General features: G+C 38.1%; 1 protein-coding gene across 1 annotated transcript; it reads left to right on the top strand.

Moving 5' to 3' along the window:
* The first annotated feature begins 7,594 nt into the window (after positions 1-7,594).
* On the top strand, positions 7,595-8,134 carry LOC138889913 (uncharacterized). The gene has a single exon (XM_070173257.1). It carries the CDS (start codon positions 7,595-7,597, stop codon positions 8,132-8,134), a length of 540 nt encoding a protein of 179 aa, XP_070029358.1.
* The last annotated feature ends 1,060 nt before the right edge of the window (positions 8,135-9,194 follow it).

The raw sequence follows: 9,194 nt of genomic DNA, 5'->3' as shown, positions 1-9,194 counted from the left end.
AAATAACACTGAAAATTAGAGATTTGAACCAATTTTAGTTAGATTTGAAGAGATTTGTAAACCCTAATTTTAGGGTAAGTAAGAATCAACAAAATATAAACAAAATCAGACTCACACGGTGTAGAATAAACTGTGTGTAGATAGAATATCGTCCAGATTCAAGAGATAGAAGTCAATCAGATAGAATCAAAGTGGTAATACCTGCCATGTTAAGGCAAGTACTAGGTGATACCATGGATAATCAACCAATAGCGGAAACATACTAGTATGGTAAGTAGATGAGAAGAAAATCACATTAGAAGAGGGATTATGGCAAGGGTTTTGAGAGGCGGCGACTAGGGTTCATAGGAGAAGATGGGAGAGATTGAGAGCATTTAGGGGAGGCATATTAAAGGGAAATAGGTTAGGGTTTTAGTTCTAGGGTAATTAAAACAGGAGGAAAGGATGTGGGTCGTTGATCTTGAAAGATCAATGGTTGGGATTTAAAAATGAACGGGGTGGGTTAAAATAAACGGGTATCGACCGGGTATTAGGCAGGGTCATTTGGTCTTGGTCCAGGGGTAATTGGGCTAGGTATTAGGTATTTTGGGCCATTGCTCGGTCCGAAAATAGGTTGATTTTTAGGCTAGTTTATAAATACCTAATATTTTATTAATAAATAATTTTTAAAAGTAATTGGTAAATAAAATAAATATTATTTGTGCACTAAAATGATTGAAAATAATAAATCAACGTTATTAATTATAAAAAGTTATTTTTTACAAAAATAATATAATTATACATGAATATGGGCTATTATTGCAAAAATGTGCAATTAGCCCTAAAATACAAATATAATTATAAAAAATATAGTAAAATATTTAAAAACATTTATGTAGATGTAAATGATAAGTTTAGATGATTAAATAATCATAAAATAATTTGAAGGATAATTACTGAATATTTTTATAATAAAGTGCAAAAATAAATCGATTTAATGCCTTTTAAAACTATGGAAAATTTTTAAAAGTGCTTGTTTAGGCTTATAAGCTAAATGATGATGCATATGTACCATTTTGAAAGTGTATATATAAATATATATATATATATATATATATATATAATTAAAAATATGAGGATGATACCTTCAGACTATAACGCCTTTAGACAAAAATGGCGATGTTTCAACTCATGAAATGCAAAGACATGATGCTGTGTCATATAAGAAGTAAAACAAGATAGAGCTTAGGCTTGCATAAGATTGGGACATAGCTTCACCACAGGAAGGCAAAATAATGCTATATTTCAAGTAGCATAGCATTCGGTATTATGCAAGGAAAGGCAGAGCTTAGCCTTATGTAGTTGAGGAGGCAGGCTTAGCCTCATGCAAGAAAGTGAGATAGTGCTTAGTCTCATGGAATTAGGAGAGAGTGCTCAGTCTCATGCAAGGAAAGGCAGAGCTTAGCCTTGTGCAATGGAGGAGGCAGGGCTCTGCCTTATGCAAAATGAGAGATAATGCTTAGTCTCATGAAAGGAAAGGAGACAACGCTTAGTCTCATGCAATTGAAGGCAATTATTAGCCTTATGCAATTAGGGATGCAATGATTTGCCTCATGCAAGAAGAGGAGACAATGCTTAGTCTCGATGCATGGAAAGGCAATGCTTAGCCTTAAGCAATTAGGGAGGCAATGCTTAGCCTTATTCATGCAAGAAGAGGAGACAATACTTAGTCTTATGCAAGGAAAGGAGATATGGCTTAGTCTCATGCAATGGAAGGCAGTGCTTAGCCTTATGCGGTTGAGGAGACAAAGCTTATTCTCACGCAAAATAGGAGACAATGCTTAGTCTCATGCAATGAAAGGCAATGCTTAGCCTTATGCAATTGAGGAGGCATGGCTTAGCCTCATGCAAAATAGGAGACAATGCTTAGTCTCGTGCAGGAAAAGGCAATGCTTAGCCTTATGCAATTGAGGAGGTACGGCTTAGACTCAAGCAAAATAGGAGACAATGTTTAGTCTCATGCAGTTAAAGGCAATGCTTAGCTTTATGCAATGAGGGAGGTAATGCTTAGCCTCATGCAAAGAGAAGGTAATGAGTGATAGCAATGTATTTCTTAGCTGGAGATATGTTTGCGCTTGGCAGTATTGTCATTTTGATGTGTGTACGTATTTGCGATTATTCCTTGTTCCTGCATCCAAAGAAAAATCGTGAGTTTTTGCTGGGAAGGTTGGTCCGTGCCTTCGCCTTTTGTCTTGACTGTATTTCCTGTCTTAAGATTCTCTTTGAGTTACCCTAGGGAACATCTGGGTGTCATAGAAATAAAGTTTTCGAAAGATATGCATGCATTTGATGAATGTAGTTATTTAAAAACATAACAGTATACAATATCAAGTAAATTAGATGAATCAATGGTTGTGACACTTTAGAGACATTGCGGCTTCTTTTCTTTAGAATTTTGAGGGTCCTTCTCAAAATTCTGCCCCAGTTTGAAAGCAATTCTTTGACTGTTCTTCATATGACGAAATCAACTGGACTTGCTCCGGAAATTTAAGGCTCCTCCTCATAATTCTGCCCCAGTTTCTGACCATGGGGAAAACAAAGATTTTATTAATATGTGACCAAACCCACTGGGTTGCCTATGTATCCCCTCTTAAACGGGAATCTAGTCAACCGTAGTTCAGTTATATCAAATGAATAAATGAAAATAATCTAAACATAGTATCTTTTGACTACGTCTGAATTGATAGGCTTTGGCCAAATTCTCCGTCCATTCCTACAAGTATAAGTGCTCCTCCTGTTAGCACTCTGTGAACCATGTAGGGCTCTTTCCAATTGGGTGAAAATTTTCCTTAGGCTTCATCTTGATATGGAAAGATTCGCTTCAGCACCAGTTGACCCAGTGTGAACTTTCTAGGTCTGACCTTTTTGTTGAAAGCTCTTGACATTCTGTTTTAATAAAGCTGACCATGGTATACCACGTTCATTCTTTTCCCGTCAATAAGATACAATTGTTCATAGCAACTTCGTATCCATGCTGCATCACTGAGTTCTGCTTCTTGTATAATTCTCAAATAAGGATATTCAACTTTGGCGGGAATGACAACTTTAGTATTATAGACTAGTAAGTAGGGAGTTGCCCCAGTTGATGTGTGGGCTGTGGTACGGTACCCCAATAAGGCAAATAGTAATTTCTCGTGCCATTGCTTGTGGTTTTCTACCATCTTTCTCAATTTTTCTTAATATTCTTATTTGCGGCCTCCACAGCTCCATTCATTTAAGGCATGTATGATGTGGTATTCTTATGCTTGCTTTTGAAAGTTTCTCACATAGCTTTCATTAAGTCGCTGTTGAGGTTAGCGGCGTTGTCGATGATGATGGATTCTGGAACCTCGAATCGGCAAACAATACGATCTCTAAAAATATCTGTGACGACTTTCTTAGTTACAACCTTGTAAAATGCAGCTTCAACCCATTTTGTGAAGTGGATGGCCACTAGAATGAACATGTTCCCATTCGAAGTGGCAGGCTCGATCGGACCATTGACATACATTCCCCAAGCAGTGAAAGGCTAAGGTGCACTTATTGTATTGAGTTCATTTGGTGGTACCCGTATTATATATGTATGTATTTGACACTGGTGACACTTTTGGACATACCTGATGCAGTATGTTTCCATAGTGATCCAAAAATATCCTGTCCTCAATATCTTCTTGGCAAAAACAAAACCATTCATGTGTGGTCCGCAGGTTCCGGTATGTAACTCTTCAAGCATCTTGGAAGCTTCTTTGGAATCAATACACCGTACTAATCTTAGGTCTGGAGTCCTTCTGTATAGAATACCTCCACATTGGAAGAAATTGTTGGATAATCTTCGGAGTGTGCATTTTTAGTATGATTTGCATGCTCCGGGTATTCTCCTTTTGCCAAGTATTCGTTGATATCATGGAACCACGGATTTCCATCCGTTTCTTCTTCAACATGAGCGCAATAAGCTGGCTGATTATGGATTCTTTCTAGAACTGGGTCAATGATATTCTTGTCCGGGTGTTGTATCATGGAGGACAAAGTGACCAATGCATCTGTGAACTCATTCTGGATTCTCGAATATGTTTGAACTCTATCTTTGTAAACCTCTTCATCAACTCTTGCATGTGGTAAGGATATGGTAATATTTTGGTTTTTTTTGTAGCCCATTCTCCTAGAACCTGATATACCAAAAGGTCTGAGTCACCAATTACCAACAATTCCTGGATATTCATGTCAATGGCCAAATTGAGCTCCAAGCTGCAAGCCTCGTATTGAGCCATATTGTTGGTGCACAGAAATCTGAGTTTCGTGGATACCAGATAATGTTGGCCTGTCTCTAACACCAAAATGACTCTAATACCCACTCCTTTGAAGTTCGCGGCCCGATCGAATATCATTCTCCAACCGTCATAAGTTTTGGTGATATATTCCCCTACAAAAGATACTTCTTCATCAGTAAAATACATTTTCTATGGTTTGTATTCTCCTCTTACAGGATTTTGTGCAATATGATCTGCTAATGCCTATCCCTTGACCACCTTCTGAGTCACATAGACAATATCAAATTCAGTCAACAATATTTGTCATTTTACTAAGTTTCCTGTAGGTATGGGCTTCTGGCAAAATGTATTTCAGAGGATCCATCCTTGATATGAGATATGTAATGTAGGCACAGAAGTTGTGCCTCAATTTCTGAGCTATCCACGTCAGGGCACAGCAGGTGCGTTCCAACAAAGATATCGCGCTTCATATGATTTGAACTTCTTACTTGGATAATATATGGCCTGCTCTTTTCTTCACGTCTTATCGTGTTGTCCCAAGAAACAACCAAAAGCCCCATCTAATACAGACAAATAAAGTAACAAAGGTCTTCCAGGTTCCGGCGGGACCAGGACTGATGGTGTGGGCATGTATTTCTTGATTTTGTCAAATGCTTTTTGACATTCTTCTGTCTAACTTGTTGCAACATCTTTTTCAAAATTTTTAAAATTGTGTTAAAGATCACTGTCGATTCTGCTATGAAGAGGCGGATTTAGTTGAGATGCCCTAGAAAACTCATCACATCTTTCTTTCTCTTTGGAGGTTGCAAGTCCTGGATAGACTTGACCTGGATAACAGATTATTACAACTACGGGGAAGTCAAGACATGCTAGAAGCATGCTAATGAGGAACATGACCAAACATGCTACATAAGCAGGATATCATCACATCAAATTCAGAATAGGACAAGAAACATACTTATGCTATATAGTTAATGTATATATTCATGCTTTGAACACAATCAACTAGTCTATTAAAGGGGATACAAATCATGTAAGTAAAGCATGTTCAAGTAACATGATTGATAGCAAATTAAACAACAAAGATATGCAAATGTCCTAAACATCAGTAAGTTACAACACATAGGCTAGATAAGCTTAAGAATCTAATTAACTCAAACTAGTTTTAGGCATGTTTCAATTTACCAACATAATGAAGTCAAAGGTCAAAGAGACCGAAAACTGAGGTAAAGCAATCAGAATTGCACACAAGAACAACCTAGAAAAACACATTAAACTAAACCTCCAAAAATGAAAATACGTGCAAATCGCAGATACATGAGAATGAAACTACGAGGTCCAGTAACTTACCAGTTAAGCGTAAATACAAGAAAGAATAAAAGTCCACAGGGGCGGGTTAAAATATATGGGTACCGATCGGGTATTAGGCAGGTCGTTTGGTCTTGGGCTAAAGGTAATTGGGATAGGTATTAGGTATTTTGGGCCATTGTTTGGTCCGAAAATAGGTAGAATTTTAGGCTACTTTTAAAATACCCAATATTTTAAAAATAAATAATCTATAAAAGTAATTAGTAAATAACAAAATATTATCTGTGTACTAAAATGATCGAAAATAATAACTCAATATTATAAAAAAATAAAAGTTATTTTTTGCATAAATAATGCAATTATACATGAATATGGGCAATTATTGCAAAAATGTGCAATTAGCCCTAAAATGCAAATATAATTATAAAAAATATAGTAAAATATTTAAAAAATTCATGTAGGTGTAAATGATAAGTTTAGATGATTAAATCATCATAATATAATTTGAAGGATAATTACTAAATATTTATATAATAATGTGCAGAAATAAATCGATTTAAATCCTTTTAAAATTATGAAAAATTATGAAAAATGCTTGTATAAGCTTATATGCTAAATGATAATGCATATGTACCATTTTGAATATATATATATATATATATATATATATATATATATATATATATATAATTAAAATTATGAGGGAAAATTGGTATCAACAGGGGATAAAGTGATTGCATACTTCACGCCGGTTGAAGCCCCATGTGAAGAACTACTCTGTTCATGATTTGGAGTTGTCTTCCATTATCAACGCATTGAAGATTTAGGGGCACTATCTATACAGTGTGTTTTATGATGTATTTACGGATCATCGGAGTCTCCAGCACTTGTTCAAACAAAAGGATCTAAATTTGAGACACCAGAGATGGTTGGAGCTGCTAAAGGATTTCGATATCACCATTCTGTATCATCTCGGGGAGGCCAATGTAGTATCCGATGCCTTGAGTAGGAAGGCGGTGAGTATGGGTATCCTTGCATTCATTCCTGCTGGTGAGAGACCTCTTGCAGTTGATTTTCTGGCCTTGGCCAACGAGCTCGTGAGATTAGATGTTAGGAGGCCAGTCGGGTTCTAGCTTGTGTGGTTTATTGATCTTCCTTATATGATTGCATCAGAGAGCGTTGTGTGGTTTATCGATCTTCCTTATATGATTGCACCAGAGAGCGCCAGTATGATGATCCTCATTTGCTTGTCCTCAAGGACAAGGTTCAGCACGTTGATGCTAGAGATGTTACTATTGGGGCTGATGGGGTGTTAAGGATACAAGGTCGGATATGGGTGCCCAATGTACATGGGTTACGCGAGTCGATTCTTGAGGAGGCCCAGAGTTCGCGGTATTTCATTCATTCGGGTGCCGCAAAGATGTACCAGGACTTGAGGTAATACTATTGGTGGAGGAGGATGAAGATGGGTATAGTGGGGTTTATAGTTTGGTGCCTTAACTATCAGCAGGTAAAGTATGAGCGTCATAGTCTGGGTGGATTGCTTTAAAGGCTAGAGATTCCAGAGTGGAAATAAGAGCGGATCACCTTGGATTTCGTAGTTAGGCTCCCACATACATCGAGATAGTTTGATGCTATTTGGGTAGTTGTGGATCGGCTGATCAAGTCCACACACTTCATTCCAATTTGGACTACTTATTTTTTGAAGCGGTTTGCTGAGATTAACATCCGCAAGATTGTTCGCCTTCACGATGTGCCAGTGTCCATCATTTCAGATTGGGACACACAATTTACATTGCAATTTTAGAAAGCAGTACAACGAGAGATAGTCACCCAAGTTGAGTTGAGTATAATATTTCAACCTCAGACGGGTGTACAATCTGAGCGCACTATTCAGATATTGGAGGATATGCTACGTGCTTGATTTTGAAGGTTCATGGGATCAGTTTCTGCCACTCATGGAGTTTGCCTAAAATAACAACTACTAGTCATGCATTCAAATGGCTTCGTGTGAGGCTTTGTATGGGAGATGGCGTCGATCTTCGGTGGGTTGGTTAGAGCCAAGTGAGGCTAGGCTATTAGGTACTGACTTTGTTCAGGATTCTTTAGACACGGTTAAATTAATTCAGGATCAGCTTCACATGGTGCCATCTAGACAAAAGAGTTACACCGATATGAAGGTTCATGATGTTGCTTTCATGGTTGAGGAGAAGTTATTACTCATGGTTTCACCCATGAAGGGTGTTATGAGATTCGGGAAGAAGGGCAAGTTGAGCCCTCAGTATATTGTGTCGTTTAAGGTATTTCAAAGGATCGGAGAGGTGGCTTACAAGCTTGTCTTTCCACCTAGTTTGTCGAGTGTGCATCTAATATTTTATGCCTCTATGCTCCGGAAGTATGTCGGTGATCCGTCTCATGTTTTGGATTTCAGCACGGTTCAGTTGGATGATGATTTGACTTATGATGTGGAGCTGGTGGCCATCTTGGATCGGCATGTTGGAAAGTTGAGATCAAAGAGCATAGCTTCAGTGAAGGTGTAGTGTAGAGGTCAGCCTGTTGAGGAGGCTACTTGGGAGACCGAGCGGGACATGCGGAGAAGATATCCATGACTATTTGAGACTCTAGTATGTTTCTAGACCCGTTTTAGGACGGATGTCTATTTAAGAAGGGGAGGATGTAACGAACCGGCCGATTGTTCTACGATTTGTAGCCCCGTTACCCTATTTACTACTCATTTTATTCTTATAGCTATTATTGACTTGCCGGGGTAGTCGGTTTGCGTCCGCAGAGATTCCGAAATAAATTGAGACACTTAGTCTCAAGGTTGAAAGTTTAAGTTGAAATGGTTGACCAAATATTGACTTATGTGTAAATGACTCTGTAATGGAGTTTATATAATTCCGTTAGTTTCGTCGATTGATTTTGGACTAAGAAACGTGTCCGGATTGTGATTTGGAGGTCCGTAGCTGAATTAGGCTTGAAATGGCGAAAATTGAATTTTTGGAAAGTTTGAGCGAGAGAGGATTTTTTGATATCGGGGTCGGATTCCAATTCCGGAAATTAGAGTAGGTCAGTGGTATCATTTGTGACTTGTGTACAAAATTTTATGTCAACAAGATGTGATTTGAAATGTTTTGGCATCATTTGTAGAAGTTGGAATACTTTAGTTTTCATTAGGCTTGGATTGGGGTGTGATTCATGTTTTTGATGTTGTTTGATGTGATTTGAGGGCTCTACTAAGTTTGTATCGTGTTTTAGGACTTGTTGGTATGTTTGGTTGAGGTCCTGGAGACCAAGGGTTGATTTTGGAGGGTTAACATATCGAAAATGGGACGTAGTGCATTGCTGAATTGAGATTCTTCTGGTGTGATCGCACTTGTGAGGAGTTGGCCGCAGGTGCGATGCTACAGATGCAGCTGGAGGGGCGCAAAAGCAAGGTTGGCTTGAGCTGGGAGATTTTTGTAGGTTAGTCCGTAGAAGCGGACGATTTGTACAGATGCGCACCCGCAAAAGCGGGGTTTGCACAGATGCGCACCCGAAAAGGTTAGACAGAATGTTTAAATTCAAGGTTTGCTATTTTGCTTCATTTTTAACATTTCA

Source organism: Nicotiana sylvestris, chromosome 4 (genome assembly GCF_000393655.2).
Source record: "Nicotiana sylvestris chromosome 4, ASM39365v2, whole genome shotgun sequence".
In the NCBI taxonomy this organism is placed as follows: Eukaryota; Viridiplantae; Streptophyta; class Magnoliopsida; order Solanales; family Solanaceae; genus Nicotiana; species Nicotiana sylvestris.
Note: the sequence above shows the minus strand (reverse complement) of the source record. Positions and strands in the feature narration are given on the sequence as shown.